The sequence below is a fragment of the Melanostigma gelatinosum genome (genome assembly GCF_949748355.1).
Source record: "Melanostigma gelatinosum genome assembly, chromosome: 14".
Taxonomy (NCBI): Eukaryota; Metazoa; Chordata; class Actinopteri; order Perciformes; family Zoarcidae; genus Melanostigma; species Melanostigma gelatinosum.
The window spans coordinates 9707377-9728001 of NC_136647.1; the positions used below are offsets into that span (position 1 = coordinate 9707377).

At 43.3% G+C, this 20625-nt stretch overlaps 3 protein-coding genes across 4 annotated transcripts; all 3 read right to left on the minus strand.

Moving 5' to 3' along the window:
* Nucleotides 1-472: 472 nt before the first annotated feature.
* LOC306788460 (immunoglobulin superfamily member 11) lies at nucleotides 473-4075 on the minus strand (the record flags this gene model as incomplete). Its single annotated transcript, XM_079283999.1, has 7 exons — nucleotides 473-880; nucleotides 983-1105; nucleotides 1462-1617; nucleotides 2083-2214; nucleotides 2330-2396; nucleotides 2902-3056; nucleotides 4012-4075. 7 exons carry the CDS (start codon nucleotides 4073-4075, stop codon nucleotides 681-683), a joined length of 897 nt encoding a protein of 298 aa, XP_079140125.1. The 3' UTR covers nucleotides 473-680.
* Nucleotides 4076-4746: 671 nt separating this feature from the next.
* On the minus strand, nucleotides 4747-11459 carry dlat (dihydrolipoamide S-acetyltransferase (E2 component of pyruvate dehydrogenase complex)). The gene is made up of 14 exons (XM_079282808.1): nucleotides 11069-11459; nucleotides 10077-10178; nucleotides 9866-9990; nucleotides 9455-9605; nucleotides 8668-8794; nucleotides 8318-8496; nucleotides 8045-8195; nucleotides 7863-7930; nucleotides 7336-7443; nucleotides 6938-7045; nucleotides 6705-6823; nucleotides 6220-6382; nucleotides 5936-6072; nucleotides 4747-5852 (listed from the first exon to the last, which is right to left on the minus strand). Exons 1-14 carry the CDS (start codon nucleotides 11315-11317, stop codon nucleotides 5723-5725), a joined length of 1917 nt encoding a protein of 638 aa, XP_079138934.1. The 5' UTR covers nucleotides 11318-11459; the 3' UTR covers nucleotides 4747-5722.
* Nucleotides 11460-13133: 1674 nt separating this feature from the next.
* LOC306788155 (dixin-A-like) lies at nucleotides 13134-20156 on the minus strand. Of its 2 annotated transcripts, none has more exons than XM_079283548.1 (21): nucleotides 20037-20156; nucleotides 19092-19221; nucleotides 18835-18960; nucleotides 18385-18616; nucleotides 18025-18126; nucleotides 16882-16982; nucleotides 16694-16797; nucleotides 16506-16592; nucleotides 16198-16251; nucleotides 16052-16102; nucleotides 15846-15950; nucleotides 15666-15719; nucleotides 15460-15531; nucleotides 15333-15374; nucleotides 15164-15229; nucleotides 14684-14830; nucleotides 14491-14554; nucleotides 14315-14411; nucleotides 14008-14116; nucleotides 13769-13848; nucleotides 13134-13690 (listed from the first exon to the last, which is right to left on the minus strand). In XM_079283548.1, the coding sequence occupies exons 1-21, from the start codon at nucleotides 20097-20099 to the stop codon at nucleotides 13681-13683; spliced, it is 1896 nt and encodes a 631-aa protein (XP_079139674.1). In that variant the 5' UTR covers nucleotides 20100-20156; the 3' UTR covers nucleotides 13134-13680. The 2 variants fall into 2 exon arrangements, with proteins under 2 accessions (XP_079139674.1, XP_079139673.1); XM_079283547.1 differs by having other exon boundaries at nucleotides 14684-14833.
* Between the last annotated feature and the right edge of the window lie 469 nt (nucleotides 20157-20625).

Here is a 20625-nt window from a genome sequence, read left to right on the forward strand (position 1 = left end):
AGAGTATTTGAATATTTCTGCATACTGGGGTCCCTAAACATCGATTGGGTAGGTCTAAAAAAGTGAGACTTGTGGATCCATTGAGCCCAATTGTATTAATGTGGGAGTAGCCATTTCACCAGACCATGTTTTAAAAAAGTATTCATATGTTGATATTTTTGTGGCATACTATAAATTAGTCATTTTATCCAAAGCGACTTACAATTCAGATTGTATCACACCGTACTAGGCAGCACAGCTATGGGAGCAATATTTGGGGTTGAGTGTCTTGCTCAAGGACACATCGGCATGCGACTCGCTGAGCCGGGGATCGAACTCCGATCCTCTGATTGAAGGACGGCCCTGCTCTCCACTTAGCCACAGTCGCTTAATGTACTTTGACAATTTTCCAGGGCATTTTTTCAAAAACATGGAAAAAGTCATAGTATAGCAAAAGAAGTCACCACTTGACAGTATGTGGGTCAATTGTAGATCCTTTGTTAAATCAAATACTACACCTGGAAACATGGGCCTTTATTTCAAAATGTGTGGTGTTGTACAGTAGGTACGCAGGGAGAACTGGCTAGTCCGTAAAAAAATCAATTATCTCGATGAAACTAAACGTTTTCAAAGTCTTTTGTTTGAAACCCGGGTTGAAGCATCGCTTTCTCTTTTTTCAAATTCCTGTGTGTGTTGACAAATCAAACAAATGAACGCTTTATCAGAGACGGGGTATATCGTCTCTCATTGTAACACTCCGCCTCCTCTCTCCCCTCCCTCCACCTCCCGTCCTGTCCCGTGCGATGGAGCCACAGCACGAGCGCCAGCAGCGCGAGCAGCACCAAGCTCATGGACAAGGTGATCAGCACGCCCTGCAGTATGCCTGAGGAACTATCTGGGGCTGTAGATAAAGACAAGAAAAGACAACGTAAAAAGAAACCCGGAGAGGTGGCTGCAGTGAAAAGAGGCCCAGAGGATTATGGGTGAACAACGAGGCTCTCACTTGTGTAAATGGACAGGTTGACGTAGCAGTTCTCTGTTCCCAGGAGGTTATTGGCAGAGCAACGATACAGGCCGGACGTCTGAGAGGACACGTTGACTATCTGGACGGAGCCTGACCGATCTCCTGAGAGAGAGAGAGAGAGAGAGAGAGACAGTCACATCAATAGCTGTGAGCTAATAAGAGGATTAAAAGTATTGGTGAAAATGACTTATTTTGATGTCATGAGGGTTGTCCTGGCTTCAACAGTCTCTTGAAGAATGCCACTTTGAAATAAGTTACATTTGTGTTTTATAGTGTCAAGGTTAAGGAGGGGGTAAATAGGTTTCTATAAGTTACGATTTAATTCAAGTCGTCTCGTACATCATTTTCTGAACAATTCCCTGACATTTATGCTGTATTTAAGATCTTCACAGGCCTCTAAAATAAAAAAGAATGACCTCCACACAAGATGATTATGTGCGTGCGTGCGTAACACTGACCCTCCATGTTGATGGGAAGTGCAATTTCTTCTGGATTCAGTTTATCCCAGCGGATTTCTGGACTGGGGACGCCCTCCGCCACCGAGCAGGACAGAGTGACACTTCCTCCCATATCAACATCTCCATCCCACTGGCACACAGGCAGCGACGGTGGCGCTACAAAAGTAATCAGCAGATGAGTTTCCTAAAGGCTGAACTGCAGTGGAATTCTTCCAAATAAATACAATCATTTCAGTGTTTCAATGTTCCACTTTGGGGCTCACAGGCAAATCAGACTTGAACTGATATTTCAGTACTGCCTATTGTTTTTCCCTTTCCATTAAAATAATATTTCTACAATTCTATCGACAACAATCTACAAGTCGTATTTCTCTACAAGTAGTTTTTTTGTGAGTTGTTTCTCTGGAAGTGTATCACTAAACTGTAAAATTAACATAACGAACCAATTGTTAACAAGACTAAGCGTCTACAGCATGCTAGTGGCTCTGTGTGGCTTTACTTGCAGTAGGCAGTAGGTACTTTGAATTTATGCTGTCAGTATGCCAACATGCACATATTGTTAGTGATGGCTTCAAATGTGTAAGTGCCATTGAAGTACCTTACTCTCACAGAAACACTTACCCAGAACACTGAGCTCCAGCTCTCCTATGCCGGGATCTGCTGCCTCTGGTGGGTTATTGACCATACAGCGGTAAGTACCAGCATCTGACACACGCGTGTCATTCACGACAATATCTGCACTCCAGGGAATACCTGCAGTTGGTTTACATGGAAGATTTGTTTCAAATCTAAACTCAACCGTAAAAAGATTTCAATAAAATTGTAAAAATACAAAGAATTATATATATCGAAGCAAAACTGGTCATACCTGTAAAACCGACCCTGCCAATGAATGAGGGGTCTTCAATCACCTGTCCATGGTCGTACACAATCACCTGGATGTGACAGCAGACATTAATAAGTAGTGTCAGACCATGAAAATATGGACAGTCTCCTTAATAGAAGTTATTATGAGGATGTTTGCATCAGAATCACTAAAGTGTCCCTTTGGAAAGATGTGTTTTACCAACACCCGCAGTGAAGTCCAAGTTGTAGAAGTGAATTAAAATAAAGACACAAAAAGAAGAAGATAAACAACTTTCAGGAGAAAAATCATTCTCACCAAACGCTCGTTATTTACGTTGCAGCAGTTTCCGTTTTTCAGGACCGTGTGTTTTCCCAAATGTGGCTGACTGTGTAAAAGTGTCTGTAATTCCGAAACGGTTATTGTGATTTTTTTAGTTGTATCCATTGAATTAAAGCTGAAAGTCTTTTAAACCACATATTGACTGATTAGTTTCAAACCCATTGGAGTTGTGTAAATAAGCAAAATTAGAAAAATGTGTATGGCCCCCCTGAGTGTATCAGGCTGCTGCATGCGATAGCGTGGAGGATGCAGACCTGTATTGGGGTTTCAGGACTGGAGAAGGGAGCCAGAGTCCAGATGACGTTGAGTCTGGAGAGGGAGCTGGAGGTGAAGAAAGAGCAGGGCAGGACCACGACATCCCCTTGAACCACCTTGAGACTGGATTCCCTCACGGTTACCCTGAGTGCAGCTGTGTTGATTAACAACGCGGGACAGGAGCAACACAAATGAGACGGGTCACATCAGTCACAGAGTACCAGACACATTTCATTTCAGGGGCTATTTCTTAAATTCCATCATGTTTTTTTCCCTGCTTTCAACCTCCCTAGTTTCCCTGTTGACGTGCAGACTGCACCGCTCCTCCCTCTCCTCCCTCATTACTGAAATAATGACCCTCCCTCCTCCCCCCCCTCTGTCATCCCCAGGCCTTTTGTGTGTGTGGGAATTGAGCGTGCATATTAGTTTGTTAATTACACTTGACAGCTTTGAGGGTGAGCCAAACCGATCACAGACTGAGTGGAACAACAGCCCACTTCACCGGGATGCGTTCATGAACATACCGTCAATTCTCAACCTTGTCTGCATGTAGATCACCGGTCTGTAAAACGCCCGTCTGTATAAATCCTTTCAAATCACTCAATATGACAAACACAGGCTCACGGAATATTAAAAAGGCTTTTCATTCATTTATATTACGTGGTTAAGAAATAAGTGCACTAAATGCAAGTGTAAATGTTTAGTTAATAAATATTCGAAATGATTAAAATCCTTTTTGTATACAGTCTTCTGTTGCTTGTAGGATATTTTAAGCATTTCAATTGGAATTGTAAAAAACAAAACAAAAAAAACTGTCACTTTTAGTATGCATGTCAAATAAATCTGCAATTTGCAGTCAAATCTGTCCAAATACCACAGGGGTTTTGGGTCGTCTGTATTTTAACAAAACTAACAAGTATACAACTATCTTATCTTCAACCAAAATCCACGTGAGGAATTACAGACAAGCAGCAGCAATCTGTGTGTAGCTTTGCAGATCCCTCACTTAACACTTGAAGCTCCAGCAGTGTACACAAAATCACCAATATTTCTCATCTCGTCTTCCTGAATTTGCGTCAAAGCCTCGGGCGGCACGTGGGCCAACTCACCATTTTCCAGAGCAGTGAAACACACACACAGGGTCCAGAGCATCCATCTTCCAGAAGAACCCATAGCTGAGAGGAAGCAGAGAGGAGAGGCAGCTTGCAAAATGCTGCCACGGCTGCTTTGTGATGGATTTGCATAAAATGTGTTAGTTATTCATGACCCACATAAGTCCTCCAGTGATCATGCAAATATGTTCCAGAGTAGTTTAGCTTCTCCAGTCTCAACCAAACGTCACCTGTTTACATTGGAGTCAGTGGACCTATGAAGGTTTGATCAGCCCCACATGGGAACACCAGGACATTGCTTTCCACAAATGAGCATTGTGATGATTGTGGGAGTGTCTCAATGACTGAACGGTGATGGAGTGATACACGGCTTACTGACAACAGCGGCCCACTAATGCTATTAACCAAAACTAATTAGTGGAGTGTTGGAGCAGAAGCGGGGCGAGGAAATTAAAGCAATAGTTCATTTGAACACAACAGCTAAAGATTAAAGTCAGGCTGACTAAAAAAAGGTTTCTTGAGGTGAGAGCCGTTCTCTTTTCCTTTATTCATTTAAATACATGTTACTATGGTGATTTTATATGTTGCAACAGGGAAATGTTAGGCAGGGCAGCTTCTTGGGAGTTCTAGTTGAAATGTTTATGTTTTTTTACAAATTTCCAAAAATGTTTTAGATTGTGTGTGATCACACGGAGTCAGTTTATAAAAAACAAAACCAAAGAGCATATGGCACAAGATTGACATCTTCCACTTTATTCAAACAGATAACATCCAGCACCAGCATTGTGCGTTGCAGCAGTGAAATATAGAATATTTCTAAGGGTAAGTGTCCGAGACGAGACAATCAATTTGCAAAACCGTTCATTCCTTCCTTTAGGAGTGTTTGTTATCTTTCAGGACTGTAGAGATATTAAGTTATATGGTGAGGCCTCAACACAGCTCTGTCAGTTCAACCAAACAACTCACCACCGTTTATATATACACACAGTATATATACACAGCACTGTGTTATATACACACTCTAGCATCAACCAACAGAAAACACACTCAACCTTTCAATTGTGTGTGTGTGGCCACTGAACAGGGACAAGTTTGTGTGTGTGTCGATCTGAACTGTGTCTCAAAGCTAACATACATTTAGCTCCATCCTCCAACATCACAACCCTTTACTCAAAAGACTGGAACCAACAGAGAGCTCCACTTCTCGATGTCTTTATCACATTCTCACACACACACACGTTTTGGGATAAATACGTTTGCTGGTTGGACATGTAACTCTTCCCTTTGTAAAACAGTATCAATGCTTTAGTGACATGTGACCGGTCTCTACTCTAGGATAAAATAAAGCTAATTGTGTTCTGTTGAAAAGGGGCTTCAATAAATAGTGTATGAGTAAGAGAGAGAGAGAGAGAATGAGAGAGAGAGAGAGAGAGAGAGAGAGAGAGAGAGAGAGAGACAGACAGGACGGACAGCGAGAGAGCGAGAGCGAGAGCGAGAGAGAGAGAGCGAGAGACAGACAGGACGGACAGCGAGAGAGCGAGAGAGGGGTAAGCGGTGTGAGTTCTGCCTCTTCCCCGTCAGGGTAACTGGGAGTGACCTGGTGGCAGGCAGGCCAATCACAGGAGGATCCAGACCAGTTCAGACCAATCGGATCACTTCCGCGAGAGGCCGCTGCCCGTTGCTGCAGTTTAACGGCAGTTCAGTCCAATTACAGCAGCATGGTGAAGGGCTTCTCCAGGAACTTGCGGAACTCTGCGAGCCACTGAGCGCCGACCGCTCCGTCCACCACCCGGTGGTCGCAGCTCAGCGTCACCGACATCATGCTGGCGACGTCAAACCTGCAAGATCCAACACGCACGCTGCATCAGATTTAAAATGCAAACTGTCCAACATGCATTAGTGTTGTAGTCACGACACTGACCCTTTCTCGTTATCGGCAGGCAGCAGACGTTTCTCCGAGCCCCCGACGGCGAGGATGCAGGCCTGAGGGGGGTTGATTATCGCAGAGAAGTTCTTGACGCCAAACATTCCCAAATTAGAGATTGTGAACGTACCTCCCTGGTGGAAGCAAACACACGTTGACGAGGACCGTTTCAATTTGCCGCTTCACTAGACAGACGAAATCTGCATAAAACTAATCATTCCACAACTCTTATAATTTGAAAAAAATGACATTTCCCAACAGAATCAGATCCTGTGTCGTACCTGGAACTCGTGCGGCTGCAGTTTGCCTTCTCTTGCTTTGGCAGCGAGGGCCGACACATCGGAGCTGATGGTAGCCAGTCCTTTGGTGTGGGCGTTGAAGACTATGGGCGTGATGAGACCACTGGCTGTGCTCACAGCTACATTCAGGTCCACCACGTGATTCCTGGAAACGTTTGAAGTCAATACAGACGGTAAGCACAGAAATGTGGTCACGGTGACGTTTGTTTAACTGAAAACCAAATGTCTGCGAGTTGAGCGCCTCCTACTGGCACAATAGTGCAGTTACACCTTTAAAGACCAATATCCAGCAATCAACTGCAGACAAAATGTAAAGACGCAAAGGTTACCAGATTAGAAGATTTGATTGATAAGTTTATGTTTGTGTACTCTGACCAGATCCGATCGACAAACCAAGAGAACACATTCCCTGTTGACTGTATATATTACATGTGTTTGGTGGTGCCTGTTCACGTGTGTTTACTCACTGGCGGATGACCGTATCCATCCAGGAGGAGTTGCACTCGGGTACCTTGAGGCAGGCCAGAGCGCTGGCTTTGATGATGAAGTCATTCACGCTGAGCTTGATATTCTGGGCTTTCACCTCCTGCAGAGAGGAGGCGAGGTGGTTTTAGAGACACAGGACATAATCATTTTACTTCCGAGGAAAAATAAGGAGTTTCTTGTTCTGTTGCGTGTCTATATATAAATAAAAACTCACAGCATTGAGATCTTTCCGTAGCTCGAGCACTTGGTCCATGTTGACATCTACGGACAGATAATAGTGGGGAATGGTCTGTTTGGACTGCATCAGCCTCTGAGCGATGACCTGCAGGAGAGACGCATTTGTGCACTGAAGCTTTGATCCATAATTCATCATGGAGAGGAATACGGTGCGTTAGCTGAGCCTGTGTTGATGAATGCAGTAGTGCCTGTCGCCACTCGCCAACGCAGAATGTAGAAGCACAAGTCAAAGATAACAGAGCTACACTCTGAGAGCCCCCTCAGGGTGTTTGCCTCACAGCATTCACACCAACACCAAGTCAGGAATTATACCCGACTGCTATCAGAGGAGAGGAAGTCCTCGTCCAACAGTCAGGTGCGTGCGTTTACTCTCACCTTGCGGATGTTGGTGATCGGGATGTCTGTGAAGGTCCCAGCTGGTGCAGCCGGTGTAAAAGCAGCCGGAGCTACGGCTGCAGCGGGAGCAGCAGCAGCAGCTGTGACCTGCCAACGGAAATCGTTTCATTAAAGCAATACTCGGAGGCACAGACAGCAGGACACGAGAACGTTCAGGACATTGTAGCGTATTCTAACTTAAAAACAAAATCAAAATGATGAGAAACCTTTTCCATGTGTCTGAAATTGAAAAGTGTTCTTCATAATGTCACACAGCTCAAGGTCTTCAAATTGCAGATTTTGTTTTAAACCCAAAAAAACATTAAAAAGCAGCACTGTCTTTCATTTTAGCGGACAAAAACAATGAAAGTGTCATTTTCTGATGATTTTTCAATTACAGCAAATTGTCTGAGCACTACATTCTTATATCAAAGATTGGATATGAATAATCAGTTATAGAAATGTAAAGTTGCTGCATATGATTACACAGGATGAATAAATTAGACTAAAGTGTGCGCGTCACTTACGGGTGCAGCCTTTGGTGGAACAAAGCTGTCAATATCTTTCTTGGTGATGCGCCCATCAGGACCAGAGCCTGAACACACATCATACAGCACATCAAACATCTTACTATTGCTTTCTCTGGATCTAACTAAGTCATCTTCTTCCAATAAGGATCTTCGTCACTACCTGCGTCTTGGTCACTTACCGCTGACCTGTGCCAGGTCAATTCCTTTCTCGGCAGCGAGTTTCTTGGCGAGCGGGCTGGCGAACATGCGGCCTTTCCTGGGTGCTGCCGGGGCAGCGGCTGTGGGAGCAGAACTGGGTGCTGCTGCTGCAGCAGCAGCTGGAGCTGCAGCCTGGAACATTAAACACACAACGCTCACAAATCACAGTCAAAGAAATCACTTAGATCTGAATAGAAGCAAATTCAGGATGTTTCTGGGAGTATTTGGGTACATTTGTTCAGCGAGTGTCTCACCGCTGGTGCTGGAGCCGGTGTGGAAACCTCGGTCACTCCAGTCTCTACATAATCCCTGAAGGCGGCGATGTCACTTTCTTTCTCTACAATGATGCAGAGCGGCACTCCCAGGGGAACATCCCGAGTTCCCTCTGCCACCATGATTTTGGCCAAGTATCCCTCCTCCTGCACCTCAAAGCCTACACACACACACACACACACACACATTAAGAGGGACATGTTGAGCACGGTGAGCTTTTTCCTGTCAGGATACGAGACAGTTGATTTGGGACATTTGATAAAATAAAACAATTTATCAAATGTTAAACAGCTCTGTAGTGCTCTGCAGTGTTTGGTCAGTTTAGGTTTACCGATGGTCGCCTTGTCGGTCTCGATCTCAGCCAGCAGATCTCCTTCACTCAGCTTCTCTCCCACCTTCTTCTCCCAGCGCTGCACTGTTCCCATCGTCATGGTGGGGGAGAGGGCAGGAAGTGTGACCTGCAACACAAACAAGCTTGAGCGACAGGAGAAATGATGTAACTGTCACCTCCCCAGTTTGAGTCTGGTCGGAGACATTAGAAAGAGCAGACTGAGACGAATCAGAGAAGGTTTAAAAACACCTTTCCTACCTAAATATAATGTCTTCAACTGACAACATGTTGTCTCTATTCTCAGCAACAATGGCGACCTGACCAGCTGATGTGACATGAGATGGAAGCCTTCAGGTTGACACGTCACATACAGCGAGAAAGAAGGTCTTCCAAACAGAAACCACCACAAAACAATAGCAAAGAGATATTTAAATAATAAGAATCTCTGGTTGAAGCTTGTGTAATTTAGGTAACAAAGAAATATGGAATCCCTGCCGTTGTGTTTGATATGCTTCCTTAAAACGGATTAAATCTAGAGGAACTATTCAACAGAGCTAACAGCTTAATATCAATATTTTAAAGTTAGTTTTAGAGACTTGATAACACACAAAGCATTTTCAACATACTCTGTTAATTCAATAAACCTCACAAGACATATTGTGATAAATGCAGAGACGATCAGAAACTCCTGCTCCAACGTGCAGTAGACACAATGATCTGTCGTCACATCCAGCCCGTCACATGCTCCACACCGGACTGTACTTTGTTTATGTGAGAACGAGCCTACCTTCATGTGTGGGGGGTAAGAGCTGCCTGGGGCTGCAGGGGGAGCAGCAGCAGCAGTAGCAGCAGGAGTGGAGGACACCGGGGAAGGACCGGCACCGGCTGCTTGAAGAGACTCCAACGTTACGTCTTTAAAGGCTGAGATGAGGTCAGGGCTGCCGGGAAAATATACACACAAATATGAGACATACGTTTACACGAAGCATAACCACATCTAGACTAAAGGACACGGGGTCTCATTTATAAAACAGTGCACAGGATGCACACTGCTTTCAAACTGATCATGACAATCCTAACCTGCATGCGTTTGGACAGGAAAACCCGGAGAATATTGCAGACTAATTTGAATTATTAATTGTCCTATATGGTGAGGTTACCCTGGTTTCCAGCTTGTTTACATTGTCGAAGGACAGACCTGTCAACCGTGATGCAGATCACAGCTCCAATGAGGACATCTCTGGTCCCTTCAGGAACCAGGATCTTTGCCAGATAGCACTCCTCCAGCATCTCAAAACCAACAGTGGCCTTGTCAGTCTCCACCTACAAAGATAGAAACATTTTTTAAAAACGTGCAGTGACAATTTCCTACAATAATACGGGGAACACGCACACAAACGGGTCCTAACCTCAGCTATAAGTTCGCCCTCGCTGATTTTCTCTCCCTCCTTCTTTTCCCAGCGTGCTATCGTTCCCGTCTGCATGGTGGGGGACAGCGCAGGCAGCTCCACCTGAAAAACACAAAACAAAGTCCAGGTGTTCAAAAATGAAAGAGTCATGAAGACGCACCATATTTGACCTGGTGGATAACCAAATGTCAACCAAATATTCATGATGGGGCATTGCAAAATACTGGCAGATGTCAGGGGTTGTAACTACAGTTGCTACATCACCATCAGCTCATTCCCTTTCACAATAAATGACCCACATACAGCTGCATTTCTCCACATCTGTAATGTTTTTGGGGTAATGTCCAAGGTTGCATAACATCTGATAGTATATAAACACAAGTGCTGCATGTAAAGACACGTCATGTTGAAGAGGGGGTCCCAGGCAGATCTACATTAATTGCAATTTGTTGTCAAAGTTACAGAATCAGCAGTATTATGCGTGTTATGTTTACATGACGTTACATGCTGGTGTGCTACACACTGACAACTAAGGCGGAGTTTCAATTTGGGTCGCATTTAGTGAAAGAGAAGAGCCTGAATAACATTGAAGTGTATCTGCTGCACCAAAGACATTGAATAACGTATAGATGTGTGATAATGTAAAACACGTATGACAGGACCCATGCTGACTTTACTGGTTTACGGGAGCACTTTGTAACTCAAACCTGAATGTATTCAAGTCATATAAAACTGATTAAAGCCTACATGTTATGACTCAACTACCACTGTACCCAGCTCAAATGTTGCCACCTAATGGCATAAAATAATATGTTGGTAAGGTTACAGCTAGGAAGCAGTTTGCTGAATTAAAATGTACAATTTAAACCTCGTGCAGCATCTGTATTTAACTAACGTTACAAGAGTGTCAGAGTGTGCTTGGTACATCACAGGGCTACCTGACATGCTAGCTAGAGAGGTCATGCTAGCAACCTATCGTACGTTAACTTTACCTTCACGTGCGGCGGCAGGCTGTAGAAACGTTGGCCCTGATAGCTGCCTGTCAGCTGGTGACACCGCAGCAGAGTCCCCCTGTGGCTGAAGCCGACACACACCGACCGGGACGCCGCTCCGCAGTGAAGCCGCTTCAGAGAACCAGTCCCAGGCACGGAGCGGGTGCTGAGCGAAGCAGGCCCGACGAGGAGGGCACGGGGACAGTGCAGCCCGGAGGACGGCCTGAGCCGCAGGATGAGACGGAGCATGTCGCAGCGGTTGAAAACACTAAAACAGAGCTGTTGAATTATGTGTTTGTCTTACACCGGCATCAGATATATCCTCTGTGCAGCCCGTACTTACTCCTCACTTTCTAATGACCTCCTCCAGTCCAAAACACAACGCTTTACGGCTCCCCTCCTTGTCCTGCCGTAGCTTAGAAAGAGGCGTCGTAAACATGTCGTAAACCGTGTCCGTTCAAATTTCAATCACCAAATACCACCGCCATGCTGAATTAAACTCTGTTGCTAGTTGAATGAGGGAAGACATTTATCCGTAGACTGGTGGTTCAAACTAGAAATATTACTCAAGAGCTGCAATGCTGTATTTTACTGCAATTATATCAGCAACCACACAGTTTCAGTGAAATATTTGACTGAGAACCAGAACCCATCGTAAGGTGAATGTAGCTGCCTTTCACATTATTCCACACTGTTTGATAGTTACATCCAGCATATTCTAGTGCTGAAATAATCCATTTTTAAAACAAAAATTGATCTCCAATCGACTAATCGTTTCTTATGTTTTGTAAGACATGCCAAAATTCTCTGGTTCTAGCTTCTCAAATGTGAATTTTTGGTTAGTTTTCCTGTGTCTTCTCCAATCATGACCTGAGTATTTGGAGTTATTTGACATTTTTTTACATCTTTGGTAACTTTGGGGACTGAGCTAGACTTTCAAATGGAGTCCTGTGTGTTTGAGCTGAGCTTGTGATGACTGAACAGCTCAGTCAGGTTTCAGGGGCCGATCCATCCCAAGTGACATGAACTAGAGAATACATTTCCAAAAGTCAGCAGAGAGATGGGAGTTTTTCCATCTACTGTGAAATATTCTACAGTGATGAAAATGAAGATGCTTGGGAATTTTTTAAGACTTTAACCGTCTATCAATATCCATTAATTCGTAAAAATCCACCGTCTCCTAGACACCATAAAAACGGATAATCTTTTTAAAAACAAAACTCAGGCTTTATTTTAAATGATCTGTCTTTCTAACATTCAACAACTGTATTTTTTAAACAGACAGTAACCATATATTATAACCATCTCACAAACAAATTGTACATTTTACAGTAAGGGCAGTTATGGCATTCAAACATGTCGATATAAAAGTAGACCGATGCATATTTCAGTTGGCAAACATAGGAAGATAGAAGCAGAGTGAAGGAAAACATGTCAAAGGTCCATTTTGATGTCTCTCTCTCACACACACTCTCACACACACACACACACACACACAAACACAAACACACACACACACACACACACACACTGTCTATGCTCACATACCAAAATAGTGAAATTCACAATACGGCATCTTCTTATCATATTCTAATCTCACAGGAATCTGTCTTTAGACAAATAAGAGCCATTAACTTAAAACAATGAAAGATAGACTGAAAATCATTTTACACAAATGTACAAAACAATTACATGAAGTAAACAAAACAACAGTGCTGTTCATCTGCATTTCTACATGAACGTCAAAATTCCAGCATCATTTCAATTTCACTGACAGCAGTTCAGTTTGAGCATTTCTGTTAACATCTGGTGAGCTACAGACTTACATTTAAGCCCACATCTGGATTTGGGTCCTATTTCGTGAAACTGAAGTCGGTGTTCCTTTTATTTTCTGTCTTCAGATGACCGTCACCGTCCTTCTTTTGTGTTATCTTTTTATATTGTATGTAATCAACCTTGTGCAGCATCAAATCAAAATTAAGTTGTACAAAGTTTGTCCGATTTTTTTTTACCCCCCCCCCCCCCCCCACACACACTTTGTAATACTTCTAATGTAAAAGTGGTATTTGTTTCTCACCCAGAAAATGTTTTTCCAAATTCCTAGATAATACTGTATATTCAATTTATATTCACAGTTAAATTAAACAAAAAAACAATGGTCAATACGTGTTTCTAACATCTGGTAGTATTTGTTTCATAGACTTCATTGCTGAATAAGGAATGAAAAGTGAACAATTAAACATTACTTTGCACCTTTTTTCTAATTCTTAAATATAGTACAAACCTCCGATTTCAACTAGAAGGGAAACAACAACACAACTGTGGCTTTAGAAACAGTTCAATACAAAATAATGCTTCTGTCCAGTTGTGATAATACAGTAACAGCCTGGCAATAACAAGCACATGATGGAACTAGCTTTGCTTTGTAAGGCACTGAGCTTCACAGGGCGGGTAGGGCCATCAGTGGGGTTTAGTACCAGCTGATCAAATCTCTCGCTGACAAGTCTTACAGTATTTCGCGAATAATTCAAATCTCAAAAGGGTCCACTTGTGCCTCTGCTGAACAGTTGATGTGCCTCTAGGATCAGAGTGGCATGTCCTTCAGCTTGCACCTACAATGGACTAAGACACAACAGAAAGTGCATTGTTTACCATTGAGACTCCCATGAAAAGAGAGAGGCAGAATTAGCATGCCGTTACCTTTCCTCACAGCGGTCCTCTTCTACCCACGCCACTATTTTTCCTTCCCAGCCTGGAATGATCGCTCCATCCAGGAACACCTGCACACAGACATAAAGAACACACTATCTTCATATATGACTGCTCTTATCGGAATGAACACAGATCAAGGACTATGGAATTCATCCTCCATCTTTTAGAGTGTAGCGCAACACAGGCTAGTGCTAAAGTTGACTATTCGTGTCAGAGCCTTCCCTTACCTCTTCTTTCACGGTGCCAAACTCAGGATCCAGGGCTTTGAAGTGGTACCTGTAGTTTCCCTCTCGATCCACGGCTGCCTTAACATCCTTCAGAGTAACCTCCCCCAGCCTGGACCATGTGAACAAAGAGACTCACTCTTCTTGACGGCTTGTGACTTTCATATTTTTTAGATTGCTTTATTTTCTACCTGTGGCAGACTAGCCTAAATGTATGTGTAAGGATGTAAAGCATCACTGCTGGCAGGAGACAAATTCACAGCAAAAACACTTAATATAGACACACACACACACACACACACACACGCACCTCTTCGGTATGTTGATCATGGAAGGTGTTGGGGATGTTCCAGTAAAATAAAGGACTTTAGTGGAGGCAGAAGAACCACTGTGAGATTGACAAACCTCTAAAATGAACAGAAACATAGTTAGTAAAAAGCACAACTATTCTGTGTATTCGGGGAGTGCATGTTAGAAACAACTAACTTGTGCAAGGCCAGGTGTCAGAGTCTGTGTGTGGGCCTTTGCGTCTTGGAGATTTCCCCCTTCCCTGTAGTATTTGGATAAATGTCGACAGCCCTTCATGATTTTAAATCTCTACATTACTAAGATCTGTCGGTATGGATGAATTTGACAGCGTACTCTTTCATTTGTCAGTGGTTTATGCTCGTGTTCGTACCCTGTGTGCATGCAGGACATGCAGTCTGTCGATGAGCGATACTATGCCCTGCTCCAGGGTGTCCAGCGTATGCTGCTGTGGGTCGTGGTCTCTGAAGTTGTTCCTCAGACTCCGAAGTGAATCTCTGAGCAGCTGAACTTCCTCGGCCTGCTGACGGAGAACAAACACAAACAGCTAATTGTATTGGTGTGTGTTTACAGCCTTATAATGCTATTTATGTCGATGTTAAGAACATCCTGTCCCATGTTCTCTCCTACAAATACTGTATTTGAAAGCAACTGGCTTCCAGGTAATTAACATGTCATTCAAATGTCTTTAACTTACTTTTCATGAAAGTTAGAATGTATGTGTCAAATTATGCAGCCTAAATACTGCAAGAGAATATGATTCAGGAGGATGTGAGCATGTAGTCGTGCGATGCTTTGTTAGCGAAATATGAATAACTAACTGAACAGCCGTATCAATGAAAACTATACTTACGTCTGACATCGACGGAGCTGGATTTCCAGAGTAAGAATACCCGTCGTTTTCTGTGCTGGTGGGAATCTGAGAAAAAGAAAAGGTGTGTAATGTATATCTAAATTCTTGGATCTAAACCTCAACTGTTTATTAAGATTTTAGAGCCGAGTCAGTGAAGAAAGAGTTCTACCTGGATGCTGATTTTATGCTCCAACTCTCTTTGCAATTCACTCTGTCAAAGAGACACACAATCAGACACACACTGATATAAACCGGCGAGAGCCTAAAAGTTAAAACAAAAACACTGGCTCACATACCTGCTTTTTTTTGCTTTCTTCGAGCTTGTGTTTGAGTTGCTGCAGTAGCCTGTCCTTCTGTCCTATCTCCTTCTGCAGCCCGCCAACCAAAGACAAACGTACGGGTTTATGATTTAGCAAAAACTCAACTAACAGATACAAATCAGGATTATGAACCAAAGTTACATTAGTTAAATCATGAAAAAAGAGGGATTGGAGAACCTCACCTTAAATTCTCCCCACATCTTGTTACTTTCCTCCAGCTTCCACTGCAGCTCGGCCTTTAACACATTTTCAAAGAGGAGGGAAATTTGCAATACACATCTAACATATACACTACCTACCGAATACAGTTTGGTAAACAATTTGTATTAAAAAGAAAATGGAATAGATAATAGATTGTGTACGTTCTGGTTGTTGAGCTCATCCTTCGTCATGCTGGCTCTGAGAAGCTCTTGCTTCATCTGCAGTATTGATGCCTCCTGAGTGCACAGTCTCTGCTGCTGGGCGTCCTGTACATTTACAAACCGACACAAAGTCCATACGTTAGCCAGCAACCAGCGTTCTATTCAACTGGGTAATGACATAAATAACTGCAGATTAAGAGTCTTACCTTGACTCCCTGCAAGTTTCTCATCTCCTGCTTACAGCGCAACAATTCCCTCTAAAGCAAAACAGCAAAACAACACCCTCTTATGTGAATGTTGTCATCACAATAGAAGAACATATCGACAGAAAATTACTAATGCCGCAATTTACCTTTAGCTCCCGAGCCTCCTCCATGCTCTGATCCAGACGACTGTGAATGACTACCTGGAGAAAGAGAGAGAGAAAAGGGATGTGTGTGAGAACCACAATGGACTGAGAAGGAAGGGAAACTGATACCCGTGTCACCCTCTCTCACACATACACACAGTAAAGCAACAGAAATGTGATCTGTGCTGAACACAAAGAGCTGGAAAAACACAGCAAATACGAGTGTGGTGAGTGAGAGAGCAGGGCAGAGAATGAAAATAAAGATTGAGAAAAAGGGATGAAATCTAAAGAACAAGTGGAGAGGCCCTCACTGCCAGCTGCTGATCAGCATTGCCTTGGTCCAAACTCAGAGACACATCCTGCTCATCCTCAGGCAGCGAACCACGCAGCAGCAGAGCCTTCAAAACAAAGAGGGTAGAACATGAAAAACAAAACACTCTCTATATACACACACACACACACAGAGGGTTACCAGAGACTGAACTCAATATGCATGTACCTGTAAAGCAGACACCATTTTACGTGTCTCCTGCACCTCCTGCTCCAACGTTTCACTGAGAGAAGCCTCCAACGCCGTCTCCGCTACAACACGGGATGACTCCACTGCACGCACACATAACACAGTGTTAACGACACGTCTTGAGGTCTACTAATCAACCTGCCGGTGTGTGGCGGGACAGGACTCACCCCTGCTCTCCTGCTGGTGGTGGTGGGGGTCTTCCTGCGGTTCGTCCGAGTGGCTGCCGGGTGGAGTTCTTGGAGATGACAGCGGACTGACCGAGTTGAGGCTCGAGAAGGACAAAATACAGATTTATCAATTTATTTACTGTCTCTTGTCCCACTATAGCACTGTAGACATCTTATAGTTATGATAAAATAAGCATAAACACACACACACACAGGAATCCACACCTACGGTGTCTGGTCTTACCATTTAATCTGCATCCCCCCCATAGTGAGCTACAAGTGGGCTAAACTCTTCATCAGACACGATAGGTCTCTGGCGTCAGCATCTCAAAAAAACTCCATGACTTTTGGTGATTCTCTGCACTCTCACACACCCTGACACGGCAAACAAGGCAGCACACACTGCTTAGCATCTCTCGGAGCAAAAATATCACGATAAAAAAAGAACACCACGGTGCAAAACTGGACATGTGACTGGAGAAAACAAAGGCCGAGTGTTTCTGTTTTTATATCATCTGCCTGGGGTGAGCACAGAATGTCCACGAAGCACTAAAGTCATGTGCTCTGTCAGAGAGTGGTGCAAACACACAAATAAACCACAGAATGAAGTCGATTCATTCCAAAGTGTGGAAGAAAAGGTGTTGAAAATGAAAGATAACAGAGAACTTGAACTGCATTGACACATTGAACTCTACAGTATAAATAGCAACAAAGCGAAATATGTTTTCTCACAAACACCGAATTGCAGTCTGATGTAAAAATACATTGAACAAAAAAACAACAACGTACAAATGGCAAATTTATGAGCATAATTATACTACTTGTCATTTGGCAACTAAACTGTAGCAACCGCCTTAATGCATTTAGGCCAGAATGCCAACAGGCTTTTAGTGGTTTAAGGGTTTAGTTTTATCATTTCTTGAGCCTATCATCACAGCCCTGCAGTATTCAAAGTATTAGGGTTACAGGATATTTTACAAATGCTTTTTGAAACTATACACTATAAACAGGTTTCTTATTGAAGATGTTGCATTTGAGAGCACTCAGAGGTTAGTTGTCTACTTTTCCTCTGACGGTATGATGTTCACCTGAGTCATATCTGCCTTATTGTGCTTAAAACATGCTGATGTAAAATAAAATTACCTGCTAGGCTGGGGATTGTCCAGCTCATCTGGAGTTCCTCTTTCATACTGCTTGACCAGTGACCGAACACACACATTCTTCTCCACATCCAACCCCCAGCCACTAAGAGATGACAGACAAAGCAAAGGTTATTCATTCATAATTAAGAACTGGCAGCCAGTGTTGATAACATATGTATAGAGAACAGCCGTATTTCAAGAGTTGAGGATGTTAATTTGGCCATCTGTTTGTCCACCAGAGGACAGCAAAGACTACACACGCATCTAAGAAACGCTTGCTGTGGCAGAGAGCGTTTGGATATTACAGAAAGACATCGAGAGGGATTTGTGTTTATGTTTATGATTGTTGTTGTCAACATACCTCTGGAGATGCGTGACGCGTGTAGGCTGCGAGGCATCAAGTCGCGCTGACTCCAGTGCAGCAGCGGCACCTTGTGCTAATGCAACAGTGGAGAGAGGGTTGTGGCTGGCAGAGCCTCTTGTCAAACCCCTCCCACTTCCAGAGGCAGCCCTGTGATTGGCTGAGGGTTTGAAGTGGGCGGCCAACGCCAGAATTATCCTCATTACAGATTTCAGATTACCATCGACAATGTCTGTGGACAGAGAGGGAACATTTGTGCCTTTAGTAATGACCGAGACTTGTACACATTTGGTATCAACATGGGAGGCAAATATAGCAGATTTATAACACTTTTTTAAAATTGCACAGATGATGCTGTGAAATAAAGTTTCACAAAGAACATGATCACTGTTTCCTTGATGCACATGGAGAGAAATGTAGGTGTAGGAACACAAACTCTCTGAGATTTACCTCTTGCGGATATGTGAGGCATGCGTATGTGTTTGGAGGAAATAAACTGCAAGACTTGCGCCACATTCTTCCTGCTCTCCTCTTTGTTCTGTGGAGCGACATAGACCCCTTCTAGTGTTTCCCCTGCTGCCAAAGTGAATGAGATCAGAGAGAAAGAGATTAAAAAAAGGATTAAATGAAATTATGATGCACCTACAGGTTAGACATTTCCATCAGTACCAAATGATTTTGACTACATTACAGTAAAGTTTATTTACCAACTATCTCTATGAGCTGCGTGAGCACCACCCCATCCTGCAGATCATGCCTGAGGTTTGTGATCGGCTTCAGGCCTGGTTTCCTTTTCAGCTGACAGTTCACCCACGAAACATAGGCTGCCAGCTGCTGCTGCAACCCATCAATCAGACACACACAAATCCAATAAACCACAGAGGAACACAACACAAATCCAATGAACCACAGCGGAACACACACAATGAACCACAGAGGAACACATGCACAACGTTTGGAGTGGGGGCCAAAAAAAGGCTGAGACCATGGCATAACAAATGAGTTCCTTTGTTTATTATGTTGGGACAGGACTAATGGGAGAGGGGGGGGGGGGGGGCAGTGTATTGTCCCACTACTGGTTGTATGTTACTTTTGTTTTGAATGTGAATCATATAATTTCGTGTTCAGTCAAGAGTTGAATGGTTCAGTGTTCTCTCCATTGATGTAGATTATTCCCTGTATTTCACACGGTTACGGTCTACTCCATCTTTACCGGTCTTGTTCAGTCACGTGACAGCCCGTCGTCCCGGGATACAACACAAAAACGCACCCCATTTTCAACATAACACAGGAAATAAACCCTAAATATGATGTGTGGCTTTGTAAGAAACACACTGACGCTACTTGGTAATCGTATTTCCTGTCAACCATCCCCCCTGACGTTATTGCGAGTATTTACACCCAACTAACGTTAACCAAATTACTTTTTAGTCCGAACTAATAACTTTACAAACCAACGTTAACATTAACTAAGTTGGACAAACTGCAAAAATATTTCTACATTAGTTAAATTTTGTCACTGTGTTGTTTGGCTGTCGAACAGCAGATTAAAGTATTTCACTTGCTGAATTATGGCTGAATAACGAACTAACTTAAGCTAATAAACATGTACATTAACGTTACTAACTAGTAACTTTAACACTAAACGTTACCTCGTTGAAGCCTCCGTGTAGAACCTCATCCAGCAGACTTCCTCTCGAAAGTGACGCGATCATCTTTTGACTCTAAAACCCATTCCAAGCCGCGTTAGCTCACTAGCTAGTCGGCTAGCTTCATTGACTCACGCGACAAGAAACAACGGACAGAGCCCCGTTACTAGCTGCTGCTGTGCTCCAGTAAACGTCAACAAACCGCCGGGACAAGCGGGTGAGCGGAGGAGACAGCTACCGTTACTCAAGTCACTGAACCACACCGACATACGTGACTTCCGGTGGCAGGTTTCAGAATAAAATTGCATTTGACGAACAGTAATTGTTACCTGCCGCCTGATTTTTGTGTATTCCTTTTCATAAATAAAGATATTCCACCATAAATTGATGTATACAAATTCCCAAGAATGCAGGAAAGGAAGTGTTTGATACTATAAATTCCATGGGTGAGGTCTATATCATTAAATGAATGTGAAAATTGTTTCGCAGATGTTTTAATACGAATTAACACTAGATGGCAGCTAAACCCTAGTTAAGTACATGTTCTGGTACTGCAAAGTGTTTGTTTTTATCAGTGATGCCTGAGCACAAA

Excerpts from the sequence above, each read along its gene's own strand:
- dlat (XM_079282808.1), bottom strand. The coding sequence starts at position 11,317 with ATGCTCCGTCTCATCCTGCGGCTCAGGCCGTCCTCCGGGCTGCACTGT. Across the intron at positions 10,179-11,068 it reads GCCTGCCGCCGCACGTGAAG|GTGGAGCTGCCTGCGCTGTC; the intron begins GTAAAGTTAACG and ends TGTGTTTTTCAG. Across the intron at positions 9,991-10,076 it reads AGGGCGAACTTATAGCTGAG|GTGGAGACTGACAAGGCCAC; the intron begins GTTAGGACCCGT and ends CTATCTTTGTAG.
- LOC306788155 (XM_079283547.1), bottom strand. The coding sequence starts at position 20,099 with ATGATCGCGTCACTTTCGAGAGGAAGTCTGCTGGATGAGGTTCTACAC. Across the intron at positions 16,983-18,024 it reads GACAATCCCCAGCCTAGCAG|CCTCAACTCGGTCAGTCCGC; the intron begins GTAATTTTATTT and ends GTCCTTCTCGAG. Across the intron at positions 16,252-16,505 it reads ATGCTGATCAGCAGCTGGCA|GTAGTCATTCACAGTCGTCT; the intron begins GTGAGGGCCTCT and ends CTCTTTCTCCAG.